The following is a 19988-nucleotide window of genomic DNA, read 5'->3' on the forward strand; positions in this document are numbered from 1 at the left end:
TAGATGCCTATTCAAAATCACTCTCCGGATCCCCAAGACGTCTTCTGTGCCATGCTCTGCTTCTTCTTGCCCCATGGTGATCAATAGCGACAAATATCTAGGCAAGGCTCTGGGCTTAGGACGTAACAGCCTCACAGAACAGAGTTGCCGAGCGAAGAGCGGGGAAAGAGGAAAACGCGTTCTCGGCAGCCCCGGCAGAACGGCCCCGAGCGGAGCGCGGCCGAGCAGCGCGCGGGGGCGGAGGGCGTACACGCCCAGCCTCGGGCAGAGCGAGCGCGGCTCCGGCGGGGCGGGGCCTGGGCCGGCTCCGCCGCCGCGGGGGCGGGCGGGGGGCGGCCGTAGCGGGGCAGGGCCGGGGCGGTGGCAGCGCCGGGCGAACGGGCGGGGGAAGGAAGGAAGGAAGGGAGCAGGGAAGGACGGACCGAGGGACGCGGCGCCAGGTCGGAGGAGCTGCGGCCGCGCCCGTGCGTGTCGGCGGGCGGCCAGGATGGATCGCCACCAGCCCGTCAGCCGCTACCAAGTGGTGAGTGCGGCGTCCCCGGCGAGGCCCCGCTCTCCTCCCCCCGCCCCCTCGGGCCGGCGCGGCGGGGCACGGTGCGACCGGGGCACCCTTCCCCCCGCCGCCGCCTCTGCTCCCTCGCGCGGGGGTCTGCCAGGGGCCGGGGCCAAGCGTGGCCCGTCCCACGGAGGGGCTCTGACAGCCGGGCCTTGCTCGGGCGGCGGGGGCTGCCTCCTGGCCCCCCCGGCGGGCCCGGCCTCGGTGGGGGCGGCTGCCCGGCCTGCTCGGGAGGCCGCCTTTGCCCGCCTCCCTCTCCCCTCCCGCCGGCTCCCGTGCGGCCGGTCCCGGCCCGGGCTCGGTGAGCTTTCCCGGGCGCCTCCCCGTGCTGGGAGCGGGTGGCGGCTCCTGGGAGAGCGCGGCCGAGGAGGAGAGCGGGGTGCGCCGCGCTGGTGCGGAGCAGCCGGGGGAGGAAGGGGCAGGGGTCCTTGTCTCTGCTGAGTACGTGCCGCGGAGCGAACCTCTGAAACCTTGTGATTTCTAATAGCCCGTAGCTGTCTGGCACAGGGATAGAGTGCAAGGCCTGTGTGAAGATTAGAGGGAGGGAGGGAGGGAAGTGTAAAATGCAGGGGGGAGACTGACCTTCAGTGTGTTTGTGTCTGTGTACGCACATGCACGAGCACACTCTTCTCAAGAACAGTCTGCAGCTTTGTGGGTCACTGGGACCAGTTTTTCTTTCGTTCCTGAGCTTAACCACAGAAGTAATCATGTAGAATACAAAGATTTTCATCCTGCCCGAGTTGATTGTCCTGCCCGAGTTGATTGTCCTGTTTGTTTCTCGCATTCGTTTGTTCAATGTCAGTTACATAAATCTTGCAGTCATTAGCTTAATGTCAGTTATACTCAAAATATATAAGCTTTTCTAGTTATTGGGTGCAAAAATGACTTAGGTGTAGTCAATCTCCTTAAAGTTTCAATTTTATCCTTAAGTTCCTTGTACTTTATGGCTTTGCTATGAATGTAAAGATCAGGAGCTCTGAAATCTTTGTTACTCTCTGTGATTCTAATTTCTACTGCAATCTTTCAGCTAATTCCTGAGTTATTTATCTTAGTGTTTGTGCTTTACAGCTTGAGCAGTGAAAAGAATGTCCACAGAAGTAATCACACTTCTGTGCATATGTGAATACTGGTACTTACATTCGGATTGTTCCTAGGTTATGATTTAAGAAAAAAATAATAGGAAACACCTTTCTTGTATTTGGAATATTTGTTTGGATAGTCTTACAGCATTGTGGATTTCTGTATGCTTTTGGGCACTTAGATACAAGGATTGTCATAGAGCTGATGAACACGCCACGCACCCTGTGACGTATGCCTTTAGGATGGTAGTTGGCCACCAACTGCTTTGTGGGTCAGTGCTTTCTAGCACACTTCTTTTCTTGCACTGTGCTTCCATAACTTGGAATCAGTAGAAGTCCTAAAGTCATTCCTCCTCCTCTGCACCAGAGAAGGAAAATGCTGGCAGAGCATTTTCTCGAGAGCCTACAAACAGTATCTTCCCTGAGGCCTGAGGTAACCTGGCCATGTTTTAAAAGACCTTGAAAGCATATGTTATTAAAGGCCAGACAGGTAGAAGGGAAACTTTAATTTCGTTACTCAGAGAAGTACAAAAAAAACCACGTGAAGAAATAATTTGTCTCTGTAATATTTTTATCTTATGCTTGTTAGGAACTTCCAGTGGTGGTGCTGATGCCCAGCTTTGGGTAAACACTCTTTGGTGTGGCCTTCCAAAAGGGCTTATCTTAATGTTTGACTGCATAAGTTGGCCTCCTCAGTTTGCTGTGTATATTAATCTGTGTAGTCATTTGTTGGAAATCAGTCTGATGTGCTCTAGAGTTTAAAATACAGCCTTACTGATTACTGTTCCATAGGAAGGAGTATATGTTTTAGTTTCTTTGTTATATCTGACTGCTGGAGATAGACATTTTTATAATGTTGTTTACTTACTGTTTTGGGTCAGAGAAAGGAAGGAACAAGGCAATTGCAGATATACTTAATTAGCAGCTGATTATTCAAGCATGTGATCTTAAGTGTTGTGATGTATTTGCTTACATAATGACTGTGATAGGTACTAAGCAGTAGATCATTGCAGATTTTATGGTTGTGTCCTAGTTTTTAAAGACAAAATATAGGGAAAAAAAAGACCAAATATGGCTAATATCACATTTTATGAATGTGTGGTGAATTTACTTTTATGAAATCTGGCCGGTTCTGCTGTGTTCACTGTATTTTTTTTTTTCCTTTTTTTCTTTCTCCCATGATTAATAATAAACACTTTTTGGCCCGGCTTGTACCCATTCTGCCTTTACTTCTAGCTGATCTGTTTGACTCTATTCAGGGCAAGTTCTCTTCTAAATAGAAAGATTTCTAGGTGTATCTTATTATCAAAAGAATTACTGACTTGTGTTTCTGTTCCTAGCAGTAGCACTTCAGTGAAGTTGAAGGAGCTATCTTTCTCTTTTTATTTGTGGTTTCTTCAAGTAAGTTAAACTAAATCAGACTTTGGATTGACAGGCAATTTAGTTTAGAGTTTTATCTCAAAAAGCCAATTTTATGACTTCTTATGAAACAGAGAATGTCTCATCATAAAGCTGTCAGTTTTTCTTATTTTTATCTCTGTTGGAGATACATTATGAAGCCTTAGAGCTATCTTGTTCTTCCTTGTGTGTATGCATTTTATTTACAAAGCAGTTTAAAACTGTTCTAACTGGGCAGCTGTTAAAAGCTGGTACTTGGAATTGCAGCAAAGTAAGTGTAGTGAGCAAAGAGCAGGCAGTACGTCAGCATTACGTAACTATCTGCCGCGGGCATGTGTGATTTGTATTGCTTTCTGCCCCTCCTGTTTTGTCTCTCTTCGTAGGGCAAAAAGACAAGTAATTGATGGGTAAGAATTTGTCATGCTTCCCTGCAGGAGTATGACATTAGAAGTAAATTAGCCAACCTTTGTTGTCTTGCTTTACTTCCTTTTTTCTTTTCCTTAGTCATTTGCATGACTGCATTCCTGTTGGTAAATGTGTCTTAAATTTTACATTTGACATTCCTTGCAGGTATAAGTCAGTTCAGCTGTATCATGTACTTATTGCTGTATTTTTTCTATTTCTTCCCCTATTCTGCTCTTCGCTGGATTAGGCATCAACTTTAGGAAAATTATAATAAAAATTCTTCAGTAATCATTATTCTGATTGTTTTTACCTTCTAGCTTTTTGTCATATGACCTTAATAGCATTACTATCTTGTCTGAAACATCTGCTTCTAGTCCAGCCTGTTTGCAGAAAAAGTGATTGCAATGATGCTTTGTGAATCTGTACTGAAACAAAGAAAAGGAAATGCAGTTGTTTTCTGCAGCACATAAAGCTGAGAGAGCAACTCAGCATTAAAGCTTGAGATTGCCTGTTTTACTTAGAAATGTGGTTTTCCAGCTAACTGAGTCATGATGGAAGGCTTCACGTGCATGTGAGTGATGTAAGCACAGAAATTGTATTGAAGGCTGCAGGACTTACCAGCTTTACTGCTCACAAGTTATAATAACCAGTCTTTCTTGATTAAAGTTTTGGGTAACCAATTTCGGGTCAGGTAGTCTTGAGTCTTTGACTTAGGGTTTGGTCAGAGCTAAATAGGTAAGTGGTAAAATGGGTAAGTAACAAACTGATTCGGGTGGAGCCGAAGGCAGCTGTCCACAGGGATGTCAGTTCAGCTGTTCCTGGACTTGCCATGCCACTGTAGCACTTGGGTTTGGTGGGGTTTGTAAGTGATGTGTGAGGCAAGACTGATGGCAGCCTGCTGGCACTATACAGGGGTAAAGAAATTGTGGTTTTTAAAAGCGATGTCAATCTTGTATGAGTTGTGTGTGCTTATAGAAATGGGGCTAAGAGATGAAAATTTGTACTGTAAACACTATAGGAAAACACAGACTCGGATAAGGCTTTAATTTCTGTATCTGTTACTTGCATTGTTGCTGACTCTTTACTCTCCCAGTGTTACTTGGTTATAAACCTTGATCAAAGTCAAGTTGTCTTTGTAACTCTCATGAAAGTCAATCTACACAGGAAATATGAAGAAAGAAAAATGCATTCCCTCTTTCTTTTCAGGGGATTGAGTCTAATAGTGATTGGCAAATAAACTCCCAAATATAGGTAATGCTATGGCTTTGACGTAAGACCACTAGCTTATATCTATATATCTACTGTATTTTCTACAGTATTTATTGTCTTAGGAAAAATCTTATGTAATGGGTGTTACTGAACAGCTCAAGCTAGCTTAGGGAAATTCTGTTGCTTTCCACAGATATGAGGTGATGTCGTAACTTGAAGATAAAATTCTGCATCTGGAGGGCTAAATCTATAATACTGAAAAGTACTGAGGAAAGATGCATTAACTGATAAGTGTCACAGTTGTTTGCTTGTGACAGTTGCAGTGATATTTTTAGTGATATGAGCCTCAATTGCAAGAAGATAAAATTTTTCATTGCACTGACTTTTTGCACAACACACCTAGTACAGACTTTTAATAGCTTAGAAAAGCAAATGAGAATCTCCTGAAATGAGGTAAATGATGCTTTCAGACAGTGATCTGTCCTTGCATCAGTTGTTTTTTGGAATGTAATAATAGACATTTTAAATTTTTATTTTATTTTTGTAGCCCTTACCTGTGACAAATTTCTCTATTAAACAGTAGTCTTTTTCTTGAAGGAATAGCTTTACTTTTTCATAAACATTTTTTTCCCTATTTTTTAATGAAGAATCTTGCCATAAACAAAGAAAAAATTACAAATGTTGAGAAATTTGCAGATGCAGTAGGGATGTAGTTAATACTTAAAGGACTACATTTTACTGGGTTTTTTTTGGGTTTTTTTTTCCACTTTTTAGTTAAGTTTCTAAATACTTTCTCATTTTATACAACCAAGGAAATAAGCTTCAAATCTCTGTATCCATTGCTCCTAAGTAAAGGTGCTGAGGTACTGGACAGGTACAATACTTTTTGTATAAATTTAAAGCAGGGTGGTTTAACTGTGTATTGCCATTACTATCTGATTTCTGAATCTCTTGGAGGGCCACTGACATAATACCCTGCTCTGCAGCTGATTCATGGGAGGAAACCCTGGCTTACACCAGGAATATCAGTGGTTACAGTAACTTTCTGGGTTTTTATGTGGGCAGTTTCATTTCTTTTAGGTGTGGGCATAGAATGACCTAAGCAATTTTGCACACGAATTGGCTTAGTTTTATAAGGTACCAGTTTTACCATACTGAACAACAAAAAAAAGAAGAGTATGTAGAACCAGCAAAATGTACCTGGGTTGCTCCACTCAGGTTTTTCACCAAAGGTCTTGGTAGGCCAGAATCTAAGGTTGGATCTGTGCAAAGGTAGTACAGGAGGAAAGGCTGGGAACAAAACTGGCCTTTCTAGTGGCAGCAAGATCTTGGTGTGGCTGAGCCTATCTTGTGAAACCGGGGGATTTTTAGGTTCTTGAAAGATGCATGAAAGCTCAAAGAAAGGGGTACCTGATCTGTGCAGTGACATGAAGTCATGTAATGTAAAAAGGCAGCTTCAGGCTGTGGCATGCATGTCACATCTAGTAAGTCTTCTAATCCTAGTAGGAAAGTTCAGTAACATGAATAAAATTATTTCAAATAGCAAGGTTCTGAGTAGGAGTCAGTTGTGTTGTGGCCAAACTAGATGTTCTTTCCATGGTATTTTAAAAAGGAGAAACTGTAAACCCTTTCTCAGCTTGTTTGTATCTGAAAAATGTGGTAGGGACCACATCAGGATAATGTCAGAAATCAAGCAGTACATTAATACAAAATATTAGTAGATGGAGAAAATGAGTTACTTTTGACAAATGTCTAATTATAGGCGTATTTTGAAACTCTCTTCCCAGAGACAGTGTTGACAAAACAAGGAAGATTTGGCAACCAGTAATGTCATCACACCTTTGTGAGACCTCAGTGTTCAGTTTACAGTAATAGGTTTCAGTATTTTCTAAAGTTTCATAGCCTCAAACCTCCCTCTAGATTTCTAGCTGTTTTGGAAAGGGAAATGAACAAATAGACATATACCAGTACACTCAAATCAGGGAAACCATTTTCAAATGAAGAAGAAAAATAATTCTAAGAGATTGAGTAAAAAAAGAATGAAAAAAAAAATTGGCAACTTGTTAGGTTGGAGAGGCACTGCCAACTTTTCCTACTGAAACTGAACTACTGCAGAGCCAAAACTGTGGGTTTGAGCTGCCTCAGGCTTAGGTCTCCCACTTCCTGGGCAAGTACTGTCACAAGTAGCTGATTTCAGTAAATTGGGCACCCCCTTCACCAGCTGTGTTTTTTAATGAGAATGACTAACTTTTTCTGGTTTGTGCTTAAGTCTTGTCAGGCACTCAGAGCATGTCTGATTTACAGTGAAAGTGAAAAATATGTTTCCTTTTTAACATTTACCTGTTTATTCCACTTAGGTATTGTTTCCATTATTGTAGGCGAAGATTAGCCTAAACCTGAGATAGTCTAACTTTCTCCTCAACCACTCCATAGCCAAAACATTAGATATTGAGTCATCCCCCCACAACCTCATCCATGGCTGTGCCTCCAGCTGTGTTTGGAATGCACAGAACAATTTAGAAGAAAATCCTCCAATCTTTGAGTGGTGTAGACACAATAAAATCTGGTCAATAAGCTGTATATTGCTTTATTTTTGTTTGTAAACCTGTCTTTCTTTTTCTTTAGTTACTAGGTGCTGGGCAGTGATTTGTCACCTTCTTACTTGTAAAAAGTGGGTTTCCTGTAAAAAAATGAAGAAAAAGTTGGTCTCCCCACTATTGCAGGGTAACAACATATGCACAAACATAGGTTGTGTATTTTAGCTTCGAACAATATTTTACCTGTTGAAAGTAATCCTGTAAATGTTCACTGATTGTTCTTGTAGGGGAGGTCAGAATCATGTCCTCTGTAAAGATGTATATGTAGCTTGAGCTATTGAACATGCTTTTTGCTTTTCCCTGATTTATCTGAAAAGGTTATGTAGAGCAGCCCTAAGGAGAGGTTATTGAAAAGAAGATACTTACAGTAGCCGTTCTTTCCTTACTGCAGGGAAGAAATTTAGGGTTCTTTTAAAGTGGCACAAGCACATGGTTAAGCTTTGCTTTGGTAATGGTTAGTGTAATTAACACTTGTCATCTTTGAGGAATAAGGGGCACCTTTGGTAAAACATGAAACAATTGGGATAGGGATCTTGGCTGGTACTGAGGCCAATTGTCCATTTTGATCATGGTACTTAAGAATCAGTTGGGGTTTTTTTTGAATTTAACAGAAACAGTCCTTAAGGTATCTTTCAAGGAATGTACTGAAGCATTAAGGCTCTTAATTGAATCTCCAGAGTTGTGGTCATAAAATTGACTTGCATCAAATACATGGAATAAATGGTTAGGAAAAAAACTTGCACAAACTGTTTGCTCTTTAAAATCTGTTCCAAATTCTAGAATGGGTGCATAATTCAAATAAATGAGCTGGCCACTAAAGCCCTGCAGTGCTGGGCCACAGCTGATGTTGAACGGTGTGGCTTGTGTTCCTTTCTCACCTGCCTCAATGTCTACTATTTTTTTTTTTTTTAATTTCCTCCTGAAAATACTTTCTATGATTTAGTGATAGCACTGATTTGGTCGTGTTCTGCTGTCTTCCAAAGAGGTGAACTTCCTGGACTGCTGCTTTTTTGTTTTGTTTAGATGCCTTATAATCAACCAACCTGCTGGAAAGTGCCTGCTTTCAGATATGTGCGTCATCTCTCCGGCAATTGAGAGGTCCAGAGAATTGTCCTTTGTGCCATATATTTTGTAGGATTGCTTTAAAATGCTCAGTCAGCACTCTTTTAACAGTAGGGTTGAAAAAATTCTCAACTACCTGTTGGGACATAAATGTGTTTTTTTTAAAGGAAAGACCTTGAGTGTTTATTAGTGTTATGTGAGTTGCAAATCAAAATGAAAATCTTTTCAGTAGAGTCTGTTCTTGCAATTCACAGTAAGTGGGTTCAGCTGGTGTTGTGTATGTGTGTGTTTTTTTTAAGCTGTTGAAATTTGTCTGTAATATCTCTGTGAGTTGATGAGCTCGACTACTCCATTTCCAGTTACTAAGAAAATGAGTTATACTGAAAAAGTCGAGCATGATTGACCCGCTAATAAGACTAGAGTTTGGTCTTATTGATTAATAGTATCCTCTGATTTATATTTTATTTAATTAATGATTTAATTTTGGGCTACTGAGTCATATTGTTGAGTAGGAAACTGTTCTGCTTGGCTGGCTTTATTTAAGTACACATGCAATAAAATTCTTGGGTTGTTGATAAACTTGAGACTTTTAAAGTTTTTTATAGTTTTTCTGAAGGATTTTCAATGACACTTATTCATGGGACAAGAGACACAAACTTGAGTCCTTTTTTTCCTACTTCTTTCAAATCATGGCCTTGAGGTGAAACTGTATGCTGCTTTAGCAGTTCAGTTTCCATAATACATCTCCAGGAAGAAACCTCCCTTCATCTTTGTTACTCCCTTGTAAAATAAATTTATCGTTACAGCATCCTCCTGCCCTGTCTTTAAGAAGCTTTTGTGCTTGAGCTTTCCCATTGTACTTTAAGTGAAACAAGTATAACATATTTAGAGCTTTTATTTAATTAAATTTTATTTAATTTAATAAAATTTTTATTATAATATTCAGCTTTTTCAATCTATGCTGAATTTTGCAGCCCAAATGCATGTAGGCTAAAATGGAAGCTGAAACTAATTGTTGAATAGTGAGTCTGCTCTTTGTGACATTTCCTAATTTTACAGGCTTTCCTGTTCCCTCTACTTTTACTGTTTACTTGTTGTGTCTGTTCTGTGTGACTTAAGAGTGACCAGGATCTACTTTCTGTACTGATTCTGTAAAGCTGCTGCTACGTAAAGACATGACCTGTGACTGCTGGTTTGCTGAAGCTGTTGGTTAGTGGCAGCTGCCAGCAAGTCCTGATGCAACATTGTCCATCATTAGGGAATATAGTGAGAATGAACAGGAAGTGTCATTGTATGAAACAGGATCTGTCCGTGTGTTGGGTACTGTACGCAGTTTTGGTTGCTCACGAGGGGAGCTACAGAAAGGAAGGGGAAGCAGACTTCTTAAAAGTGGTCTGAAATGGGTGGTGGGAGTTGGAAGTGACCAAGGCAGTGGGGTAAAGCGGTTGTGGAGCTGTTATTCACCAAATTGTGCAATATGAAAATTGTAGAGTGCTCATTGAGATTTGATTTAGAAAAGAAACTACACAAGGAGAAGCAAACATATGTAGTTTGTTAATACACAAGATTATACAGGCAGATTATATTAGCAGATTCAAGAAAACAAACTCACGTGCATCCAATCCATAACAGACGCAAGCGGAATAGGCAGAGATGTACACTTTACCAGCTGTAATGGACCTGCTGTGAATATTGGGGAGTCTGAGGAAAATGGATGTCAAATAAGTGATCAAGGCTCGTGTGCTGGTGATTGTGTTGGAGACAGAACATGCCCTTAGACTGACCTCTGGTCTTGGTAACACGCTTCTGTTTTGCTACTGAGTTTCTTCTATCCAGAAAGTGTTCAAGGAGGAAAACCTCATTTTATACTTTGTTTACAGAATTTAGAGCAGTTCCTCAAGCTGTTCTCAAGTTACTATTTGACAAACAGAAGGCTACATGATAGGTGGTAATGTTTTTAGTAACGTCTGCATTCTGGAGTAGATCATAACTGCAATACCTCATTGTGTACAAGTTTTAGAGTAATCTTTTAACAACTTTTTTTTTCCTAGAGTTTTTTTATACTCATGTGTGAAGATTTGAAAATGTTGGTCCCAGCCATTGTTGTTATTAATATTTAGAGACATCAGTTTTTTGTTGGCAAATTTATCTATTCCTATAATTATGCAATAGGAAGAACCCTAGGAAACAATGCCCAATTCATAGTTTTACAGTAAATATGAAGCATGTATCTGTTTGGATCATACCAAAATTCCAGTATTCAAAATTATTGTGGCATAATTCTCAAGTAGACAAGAAACCTTCAAAAAAGGTGGAGAGAAATGGATATACTTTAAAGAATAAGCTCATAATTCTAATATCATTAGTCTTAGAACATGTACTTTTCTGGGAGAGTTCACACATTCACACCAGGTACATTCTCATATCCACTAATAGCTCTAATTTTACTGTTAATGGGAGGGATTGGAAGGAATACATCTCAATAGAAGCCATAGGGAATGAATGCAGATGTGTATGTTGCGCTACTAAATGTGTAATTAATTGGTTAAATCTGGGTTATAATCCATGTAAAATGAAAGAGCAAGTAAAATGTTATATGTGAGGTCGTCACTGGGATGGAAAGAGAGACCTATCTATACAGATATATCTACACACACATTATAATGTTTTTATTTTCTTTTCCTTCATGAAGTCCTGATCGCCATTGTTTTACTTGGTTTATGTTTTTTTTTTTTAATCGGACTTACAAGATTCTTTTAAAAAACCTTGAAAAATTCAATAGCCTAAAGATCCCTAGTTAAAAGGTAATTAAGATAATGTAAGTATCACTTACATGCATGTGAAACACTTTCACTTGCTACAGATTATTTTTGCACAAGGAAATTCACTGTGGTAGAAAAGCCATTCTCTGGCAACAGCATTCAGTATAAATCTCTGGATTCTTTTCAGTTGAAGTTTGCCGCCAGAGGTTCTGGGTTTCCATGGTATCTAATCCCTGTTTGACAGACACACTTGGTATTTCTACACAGCTGTGGAATGGCAGCAATGGACTTCTGTTCAGCTTTCCTGCTTCTAGTTCAGATTTTACATGTTTGACCTTCTGACATATTAACTGCTGTTGAAAGCATTCTGCAGAGATGCCTCATGAAAAAAAAAAAACAACAAACCAACCCACTTCACTTTCATGAAAGGATATTGTTAGATCTGGGTGTTGGATGGTTGATGCTTGCCAAGTGATGGGATGGTGAGGAAAAGAAAATGATGTGCATCTGTGCAGTCAGGAATTCTAATCAGATTTAATCACTTAGTTTTGAATACATAAAAGTGAAAAGTAGCTGAAAATTTCATAGTATTCAGTGTTTATTAATCTGAAGGCTCACTAGTCTTTAGAGGATGTGGTTTCTCTGGAGTGCTGTGGCTGTGGCCAGGACTATATTTCAGCAGAGCATGCATTTGGTAGTGAACTGCAAATAGTTGCCTTCCTGATAGCTGGTCTGCATGGATTCATGGTAGATTGGTGTTAAAACATGCATTTGAAGAAAAAGGCATGTTGTAAACTACCTTATTTGTGGAGGATAAAAACCAGATACTGAGGAGAAAGCTAATAAGTTAAAGTACAATGTGGTTTGTTTGGCTTATTTTCTCAAGAATTCTTGTATTCTAGAAAACTGTGAAATACTTCTTTCAAATAGCTGTTGTGGATATGTTTTTTTTCCAAATAAACAAGAAGATATAAACATTTATTTTGCAGAAGGATTTATTTATCTCTTCTGCTCTTAAAGTTATTCTCGAAGTGTAACTACAGAATATTGGTTTTGGTTTTGATTTTTCAGTGGCTACCAGTGACCCAAATCAGAGCCAATTGATTTTAGCACTTGCCTGCAGCAAGTTTGCTGATGACACCAAGCTGTGTGGTGTGGTTGACATGCTAGAGGGAAGGGATGCCACCCAGAAGGACCTTGACAGGCTTGAGAGATGGGTGGGTACAAACATCAAGAATTTCAACAGGGCCAAGTGTATAAGGTCTTGTGCCTGGACTGGGGCAATCCCAAGCACAAACACAGACTGGGGATGAACAGATGAAGAGCAGCCCTGCCGAGAAGGACTTGGGGGTGTTGGTGGATGAGAGGCTGGACATGACCCAGCCATGGGCACTTGCAGCCCAGAGAGCCAAATGTGTCCTGGGCTGCATCCAGAGCAGTGTGGGCAGCAGGGCCCTGGAGGGGATTCTGCCCCTCTGCTCTGCTCTGGTGAGACCCCACCTGGAACACTGCATCCAGCTCTGAGGTCCCCAGCACAGGAAGGACATGGAGCTGTTGGAGTGAGTCCAGAGGAGGCCACCAAGATGTTTAGAGAGATGGAGCAGCTCTCCTATGAGGAAAGGCTGGGAGAGTTTGAGTTGTTCAGCCTGGAGAAGAGAAGGCTCTGGGGGTACCTTATGGCAGATTTCCAGTGCCTAAAGGGGGCTAAGAGAAGGCCAGAGAGAGTCGTCTTACAAGTGCATGCAGTGACAGGACAAGGGAGAATGGCTTCAAACTGGAGGAGGGAAGGTTTGGGTTAGGTGTTTGGAAGAAATTGTTTACTGTGAGGGTGGAGAGACGCTGGAAGAGGTTGGCCAGCAAAGCTGTGGGCACCCCATCCATGGAAGTGTTCAAGGCCAGGTTGGATGGAGCTCTGAGCAGTCTGGTCTACTGGAAGGTGTCCCTGTCCACGGCAAGGGGATTGGAACTGTTATCTTTAAGCTCCCTTCCAACCCAGACCAGTCTGTGATTCTATGAGTGGTGATTATGGTTTAATGATATATGTTTTATGTGTTTTTCTAAAAATAAAAAAATGATAGTATGAGCTGTTGATACTATTAGGTGGCATTCAGAAACAAGAAACAACATGAAGTATTTTTCTAACCGGTTCAGAATCAAATTTTATTTCAAGATTTTTTTTTTTTGTCTTGAAAATCCCAAGATTACGATTTTGCTATTAACAGATAAATAAATCTTATTTTTAGACTAGCAAAGCTGAAAAATGCAGTATGTGGTTACAAAACAAGCATTAAATTTGCAGCCTCTATTTGTTCAAGTGATTTTTATGTAGCAAGAGTTGTCTGCTTTCAAGCCTCATTTGTGGAGAGCAGTTTAGTGCAGACTTACAAATCACTACCAGTAGGCAAGTGTAAAGGGATCTGAATTTTTCAGCAAAATGAGAGCATCAGGTGAAACAGATGTGAGAAGCTCCCTGTAACCTTAATGAAGATGATAGCTTTTTTCCTAACCCATTGTTATATTTACTGTAGTTACCCACCTATCATATTTACAATGTTACGATTTCTGTGGAATAAATACGTGTGTACCAGTATGGAAGATGTCATGAATCTAATGCAGAATTGCCAGAGTTCTTTTTATGCACTGCACTGGCAATCTTGAGTCTGTCATGCCTTTCCCTCCAATGCTAGAAGCTACAATAAATGGATATTTTTTGTTGACCTCTTGTCATAATCTGAAAAATAGATAATAGAAGGCCAAAGTAACTTCTACCAAATGAAGAAGATAAATCTCAGATGCCAAGAGTTGCTTTTTGTGAAGGAAGTGTATCAATGGACTGTTTTGCATACAGAGGTTGAACTTGGATGATCTACTTGATTGCCTCTACAGTTTTACTTAAAGCAAAATATTAGGTCCAGCATTGTGGAATTTCTGTGTATTGTAATATTATTAGTTTTAATACAGTTTGGAAGAACCCATGAGGGTTCACATACCCATGACCCGTCATTATGAGGTCAAAACTGGAGGAGTCAAAGCTTCTTCAAAAACATAATTTCATTTGAAGGGTAGAAAGAAGGATATGTTAAAAGTGCTTTGTAATTTATGATTGCTAATGAGAATTTCGTGTAGCTCTGTGGTGCCCCAGACAGAACCATCACTGCTAAAACTTACCTAAAAGTCACATTTTGACAAGATGAGCTTGTAATAAAGGTATTAGAAGAAACAGGAGAAGAAAGCTGGCTAGTTGTTTGGGGTTTTGTTTTTAACTTATATGGCAGTATCCCCTGCATAATTTTGTGCTACACTAAAGAAATTATGTACGCAGAGCAAAAAAATCATATGTTTATAAATAAAGGATTTTTAAAATATCTGCAATATGCTGTTGAAGTTGTGTTGTAGTAATTTTATAATGTACTGGTTTCCATAAGTCATATTTTGTGAAAGGAGTAAAGAGCAGCTTTTGAAATGTAAAATCAGGTAAAAGAAAATGAGTGGTGTTTTTACACTGACTAGAATTAGCGTGTTCTACTTCAGTGCACTTTATCAGAGAGCATCATTCTAATCTTGTGTACGTATGGTACAGGTGATATAAGACATGTTATTATATCCTTTTCTCCTGATTTTTTTTTAAGTGGCATAATTGAATAACTTGCTTATATTGCCACTCTTGTACAACTAGTCAGTTCATCAGAAATGAAGCAAACTGTTTAGCCAGGAAAGCAAACATCTGTAGGTCAGATAGTTACTACCTGCAGATAGATGAAAAGTGTTCTGTAGAGAATGAGATCTTTTAGTTTTTATTTTGATAAACTTAAACATTTAAAGTATCTGCATCAGTTCCCTCAGTAAAAGCTTCTGTTCTAAGCACTTTCTCATGGGCCATGTTTCTTTGTAAGCTGTCAGCTGATTTCATATGTTGCATCTGATTACTTTGGAAATAATTACACAAAATAACAGACTTAAGGAAATCAACTGTAGAAGGAATAATTGTGTACATTGTGAAAGAATAATTTCTTTTTTTAAAGAAATTATTAATGTAAAAGTAGAAAATAAAGGTAGCTGTATTTTATACAATATTTTGGTGCTGAAAGGTCTGGCATTGATTTTAACTTCTTTGGAAATGAAATAGTGAATCACTGTTCTGTAGATCTTTTCTGGGAAAGAAACTGAAGATAGTGTTGGGCAAAAATCATATGAAGGAAACAATTATGTTTTCCTGTGCTGTTCACCCTTTAGTAGTTACTACAAGATTGAGTTGTTGTCAGTAGAACAGCCATTGCTCCTCAATTGATCTTTGAATTTTACATGTTCTAACACAGATACATTTTGAGAATACAAGCATGCAATGTACTGTAGTTTGAGGGCTGCAAAAGCAGAGATTGAAATACTGGCATTAACAATTTAAGAGTAATGTGTCTAATAGCAAAGTACTCACTTCTTTTTTTCAGTAAAGCTCCATACAGTCAGCCAGATACCCCAAGTACAGACTAAAACATGAAGGAAAAAATTTCAGTGTCACCAGCTTTTAAAATGTGAGGGAGGGAATAGGGGAAGGTACCAATTTACAGTTGTCTGTGGTTTAATAGGTCTTGATAATTGTTTTGACCATGATCTTGACAAAAGCAGCTATATTGCTTACTACCAAATAATGGTTCATTGAGGGCTTGGGAGGGGCTGAGATGATGAACTGTAAGTTTTCCTTCGTCCTTTAATTAAAAAGTAGGCAAAATATTCTTCTGTATTAGAAAAACAAAATCTTCTATACTGTTTATATACTTTCAATGTTAAATACTGCTTCAGGTGACATTCAAGTACATAGCATAAGTAATGCCTTGAAACAGACATTTTCTGTTCTTTTCTGGGTGTTTTTAGCTTGGTTTCTATGGCAATGAAGTCTATGCAGAATGTCAGGCCTCTTCTTCCCCTGTCTCCAAAAATAACTTCTAAATTTACTGCCAGTAGAAGCCAAAATTAAACGTGAAGGGGGAGGCTCAGAGGTAGTCAGATTCCTCCTGGTTTCAGGGAGGCTGGTGATTCCAGAGAGGAGAGTGCTCTGTGAAGACAAGACAGAGTTGCTTCAAGACAAAAATGATATAACTGGTGCTGTCTACCCTGCTGGTGTGGGCAAAATTTCCAGTTTACTGGGGCAAGTTCTGGTGCAGTTGTAGGGTTTTGTTTTGTGTTTTTTAACCCAGCGAAATTGTCCTCTGAAAGGAGCTGAAGTTACTGCCTTGAGGAGAGAGTAGAATACAGGACATTTGAACAAGAACTAACAAAAGCTGGTTTGTGTTTGTGGAACAACTTGTGTTTATTATTCTAGCTGTAAACACTCAAGCTACTTAATCCAATTCTTGTGATTTTTTTTCTTTTTTTTTTTTTTTTTTTTAATTAAAGGGTTCAGGATTTTTCTTTAAGTTGCTGCAGCATTGGGATAACCTTGGTGCTTTTCAGAATTTCTGAGAGGCCTTTATAATAGAAGAGAGGATAAACAGAAATACTTGGTTCCTGAATATAAGTCTTACAAAATAACGACACTTTGAGTGAACTAAAGGGTATAACAGGTCTCTCTATTGTATGGAGCCCTTTGGATGGAATTTTTCCATTGCAGTTGCTTTAACCATTGAATGACCTGTTAGCTTTGTCTTTGAAGGCAAGAAGTCTCATGTACATGCTCTTGTCTGATTTTCATGTTAACTCCATTGTCTACTAATTACTCCACTGTTAGTATATTGCAGATAATTTGCAGTAAAACAGCTTTCAAAAAAGCATGTAGGAGGTGTAAAATTAAATTTCTGGGGAATGGCAATGTTTTTTGTTTGGTTTCTTTTAGGAGTAATCTCTGTATCTTCAGAATAGTGATAGCACTTACTGTGGCATGGTAGGGAAAAAAAGTTGCAGTGATTGAAGAGGAGGAGGACAGGAGAGGAATAATGAAAGGAACAAAGATCCATTTAAGTTGGCTTTACTTTTTCCCCTGCCCAAAGACCAGGTTGTTGTGGTGGGGTAGTCAGAACTACATACACGTCCAAAATGAGGGTCAGTGTAAGAGCTATTAGTGTAAGAACTATGCCAGTCATGTATTTTTTGTATCTTAGCTAATCAAATGATGGTTTTATTGAAAAATGGGCTTATTTTGGCTATGTCCATTGCAATACTGTATTTTTCTTGTGAATGATTGTACTTAATTTAGAACCATAACATTTGTAGCTCTCAGCTTGCTTTTCTGGTCTGTTCAACCTTTTTAGAGTTGAGTGGTTTGTATTCTCACTTGCTTTCTGTATCCCAGCATATATTAGGTTATTTTGAAGTGTTTTTGTTTTCTTTGGCTTTAACTACTCTAAATGGATAAAAATACTTCTCATATTACTGCTACTTCTGGATTACTGATTAGGCATTAAATGACCTGATTGCTCAGGACCCAGAAACCCTCAAAAGCACCTATCATTTCTATTGAAGGTGACCTCTGAGTGTCAGGAAACATTTTTTTCTTTTTTTTTTTTTTTTTTTCTCCTTATTTTTAGTAATGTGAAGGTGACTGAGCACTGGAACAGGTTTTCTGCACAGCCTATGTAGTCTCTATCCTTGAAGGTATTCAAAAGGCGTTTGGATGTGGTCTCATACATCCAGCTGTAGGTGTCTCTCCTTGAGCAGAGAGGTTGAACTAGATGGGCTCAGAGGTCCCTTTCAACCTCAACCGTTCTGTGAACTTTGATCTAATCTGCATATGAAAACAATTTGGAGTGTTACACTGCTTAATAAGAAATTTAGCATTCTTTCTTCTCAGAATGCACTTTTTCCAGTAACCTGATTGTACTTTGCCTAATAGGAAATAATTGTAGTTCTATTCTTAATATTTGTTACTGAAATAATATTTTTCTGTAGGGTGTTTGTAACAAGTACCAATTTGAAATTATAGCATTCTTCTTTTAGATATGTAACTTAATCTTATTTTTTGGTCTGGGTTTTACATGTGGTGCTTCAGTTGTTGCCTTCTAGGCATATAATCTTGTAGTTCACACTACTGGAACTAGCACTTTTTAAATTCCAGTACTCTTTCTTTTTAAAAGCTTTATGCATTCTAGCACTATCAAGTTAGCTGAAAGAGTCAAAAATATCTTCTCTAAGAAAAGATATTAGCTGCTGGATCTGACAGTTTTAATCAACATTCTTCCTTATCTAAATTCTTATTTCTGCACATGCTTTACTGGACATGTCTTTTTCAAAACTGTATCTTAATCAAGAAAAAAAACCAAACAACCAGCAACTTGAAGTTTTGTTGGGAAAAGTTTGTTTCCAGAGTGTAAAGAAAAGCAGAATATTTTGAGAAGTCTTAGAATTTGCATGGAGAAGCTGTTTGACAAGATGTAGGAGAATAAAAGTCCCAGTTACAGAAGTAGAAATGTGTGTTAATTCTTTCTCTTCCAGATAAATACAATAAACAATAATATTTCTCACCTGATGGGTTTTAAAATAGATTAATACATTTTATGACTGTATATAAGAACAAAAATATAATGGTATTAAAATATTCATATAGTAGTGTTTTGCCATATAGTAGTCATGGAAAACTCCAGATTTCCAGTAAACATGGAAGACTCCCTGAACATCACTGAGAAGAAAACCATTCCCGGGGGAAAAAAAAAAAAGGCAAGGCAGTTAAGTTAATCTTTAGCTGATTACTTAAAAGAATTTAGCTGGACTACTTGAAGTGGTCACGTGCTGTTTTGTAAATAATTTCTTTTGTTGATGGCAGTAATCTTGTCTCTCTTTGAGCATGTCTCTGCAAGTATTAGGTTGTCATGGGAAGTATTCCCTGAATGCCTCTGAAATGTGTGTGTTTGTTTCTCTCCTAAGCTTCACAATGAGGATGACTCCCCAGAGCCTTCAGCAGCTGAGCAGCCTTCGACGTCTGCAGAGACTCCGCAGCCTCCGCAGACAGCAGCCTTACCTGAGGCAGATACTTCCCCTCCACCTTACTGTAGCATAGCTGTGGAAGCAGCTGCAACCTCAGGTATTTTTCTTGCACAGCAGGTTGTCAGGGACGAGTGTGTATCAATCAGCCCTTGGTTCAAAGTGGTCTGATGCTGCCATGTATTTTTTTTTTCCATGCACACAATTGCAGTAAAAAGCTGTCCTTTGATGTGCAGCCCTTTGGTTTGTTCAGAAGAAGCATGCTTGTAAATTACGCTGATTGTTCCAAATTGCTAGACTAAATGGATATTCATTAAGTAGTTTAATAGGCTTTATTTAAGTCTGCTTGTAGTTCATTTCCACATTTAATCTACATCTTTGAGTAGTGCTCCATAATTAGACCTCATTAGCAATTTTCATTGCCTCTTTATAAAAACCCCCTCAGATTTCTTTGGTGTGTGACATGGTTTGGTGACAATACTGCCATGAAAAGGTTAATTTTACTTTGAAGGCTCTTGATAAAACTTCTCATGAAAAATGAGTAATGGGTCTCTTATCCATTTATTCACTGCTCCCTTTCTTAGGAGATTGTGACTTTTCTTGTGGATACGGGAGACTTAACAGCAGGCAACATCGAAGTTCCTGTTTAAGTAAAGTTGCATGGATTTGTGTCTCCCATGTGCCAAATAAATACTTTAGGAGTAACTACCAACCTAATTTTTTTAATGTTGGTTAAAAGAACAGTTTCCTCTCCCTGTTCTTTGAGACAGTGTTTGCAAGTATAATACATAGCTGTGTGGAATTATCCCTATATATAACATCCTTGTGTTGGTGTGCTGACAAATCTGTTGACCATGTGATCTGTGCTGACAAATCTTTACCGTGTAAGCAGCCTTGTAATGAACTACTGCTTGCTTTAGGAGGAAGCTCAAGGCATATTTTAAGTACTTTTAATTAAATGCTGTTAATAATTCTATTCTATACAGTGATGTTTTACTGTTACAACACAGAA

The 19988-nt window shown here is 39.2% G+C and overlaps 1 protein-coding gene across 3 annotated transcripts in view; it reads left to right on the top strand.

The window, feature by feature from the left end:
* The first annotated feature begins 358 nt into the window (after positions 1-358).
* Positions 359-19988, top strand: part of NDFIP2 (Nedd4 family interacting protein 2) — a 47205-nt gene continuing 27575 nt past the window's right edge. Inside the window, exons 1-2 of one of the 3 annotated variants that reach the window (XM_039553299.1) lie at positions 359-523; positions 18920-19076. In XM_039553299.1, the coding sequence (XP_039409233.1) occupies positions 488-523; positions 18920-19076 (193 nt within the window). In that variant the 5' untranslated portion in view covers positions 359-487. The remainder of the gene's footprint in view (positions 524-18919; positions 19077-19988) is intronic. The other 2 variants (XM_039553244.1, XM_039553351.1) reach the window with 2 other exon arrangements.

The sequence above is a fragment of the Corvus cornix genome, chromosome 1 (assembly GCF_000738735.6).
Source record: "Corvus cornix cornix isolate S_Up_H32 chromosome 1, ASM73873v5, whole genome shotgun sequence".
Lineage (NCBI taxonomy): Eukaryota > Metazoa > Chordata > Aves > Passeriformes > Corvidae > Corvus > Corvus cornix.